The 1569-nt window shown below is 59.3% G+C and overlaps 1 protein-coding gene across 1 annotated transcript; it reads right to left on the reverse strand.

Moving 5' to 3' along the window:
• Positions 1–345: 345 nt before the first annotated feature.
• Positions 346–1448, reverse strand: EMIHUDRAFT_252880 (hypothetical protein; the record flags this gene model as incomplete). The annotated part of the gene is made up of 4 exons (XM_005786883.1): positions 346–435; positions 607–686; positions 1294–1327; positions 1416–1448. 4 exons carry the CDS (start codon positions 1446–1448, stop codon positions 346–348), a joined length of 237 nt encoding a protein of 78 aa, XP_005786940.1.
• Between the last annotated feature and the right edge of the window lie 121 nt (positions 1449–1569).

Here is a 1569-nt window from a genome sequence, read left to right on the forward strand (position 1 = left end):
GACGGCGACCGTCAGCTCCTTGACGGCGGCGACGCAGCAAGGCTTGCCTAGTGATACCATGACTCGGACATGTCCTGGACGCGTCCTGGCCGGGTACTGGCCGGGTACAGGCTGAGAGCGGCAGCAGGCGACCTACTTGTATGAGTCACAGGGACGTGTCGCGCCTGTGATTGGGCAAGATATGGGCACGCCACCAGAGGGGGAGCGGCGAGGGGGAGGAGGCGTGAAGAGAGGCGAAGTGGGGAGGCGAGGGTGGGGAGGCGAGGCGAAGACAGCGGCGCTGTTGCCGTTATGGCAGCCACACGACCCGACCGGTCCGCCCGTCTCCATGATGTACCTGGGTGGTCAAAGAGGGGCGGGCTGCGTCTGCAGACTCGATGCGACCAACGTGAGGAGCAGCGAGCTCGAGTGCTCTCCTACCGAGGCAGTCAAGCGCTGGGGCCACGGGCTGGGGACTGCGCATCTAGGACGCTGCATGCGGAGCGCCGACTGGATGCTGCGCTCGATGCAGAAGAGCTGGCGGGCGAGAGGCGGGCATCGGATGCGAGAGGCGGGCATCGGATGCGAGGGCCGGAGGGCAGCTGTGCGGAGGCGGCAGGTGAAGACCTGGCCGTGGTCCGCCGTCTCGCGCTTTCCATCGATGAAGCGCGAGAGCGCAGAGCCCAGCACGCCGGCAACGGACGGCCCTGATGCTGCTGCTCGCCAATTCTCTGTGTTGTTGGGCATATCTTTGCAGTGGGAGGGTCGGAGAGTAGCAGCAGAGATTGGACGGGGCCGCTCAAAGCTGTCCCGAAAAAGAGAAATCCATATCTCATCGGTGAGGGACTGCGAAGGTGGGGACGTGTCTGTCCTCGACCCAGCCCTAGCTTGGGATGTCCGTTGTATTTATTTATTTATTGCGAAGGGAGATAGGAAGAGGCAGACGACCAAGGGATAGGGTGGGCGACGGCTAGCACCACACTCCTCTCCTTAAAATCCCTGTGTGGTGGCGGCGTGCCGTCCTCCCATCCCTCTCCCTTGGGTTGTCTGTTTTCTTTCTTTCTTTCCTATCTCTCCAGGAGATGTCTGCTCAATATTTATTTATATGGTTCGGGAATTTTACAACACTCCCTCGCACGACACTGCTCACTGGGCACGGGTGGAAGACTGGCGCGCACTGGCACTAACACAGGTACACTAACACAGGACACAGGTACACTACGGGCGAGGGTGAAAAAGATAATTTTAACACCCGAAGTCGAAAAAGAGAATTCTCGTATCCCTCTCTTGACTGGGCACGGGACTGGCGCGCACTAAAGTCTACACAGGTACACGGCAGAAGCGACTCCTGCGAATGGGGGGGGGCGCGGAAAAGAGGAACCTCTTGGCGTTTAAAGGTAGAGGCGGTTCCAGATGGGGGAGAACCATGATTGCACTGCGTCCATGGCCTCCATCCCAAATGATGTCATTCCTGAGAGGTCTCGCGACTCGCCTCGCAGAGAGAGATTTTTAGCAATACCAAACAACTCTAACACTCACAAGCACGGTTCGCACTCGCGGCGCACTTACTTTCCCAACCGCATTTGTGGC

Source organism: Emiliania huxleyi (assembly GCF_000372725.1).
Source record: "Emiliania huxleyi CCMP1516 chromosome Unknown EMIHUscaffold_1483, whole genome shotgun sequence".
Classification (NCBI taxonomy): domain Eukaryota; phylum Haptophyta; order Isochrysidales; family Noelaerhabdaceae; genus Emiliania; species Emiliania huxleyi.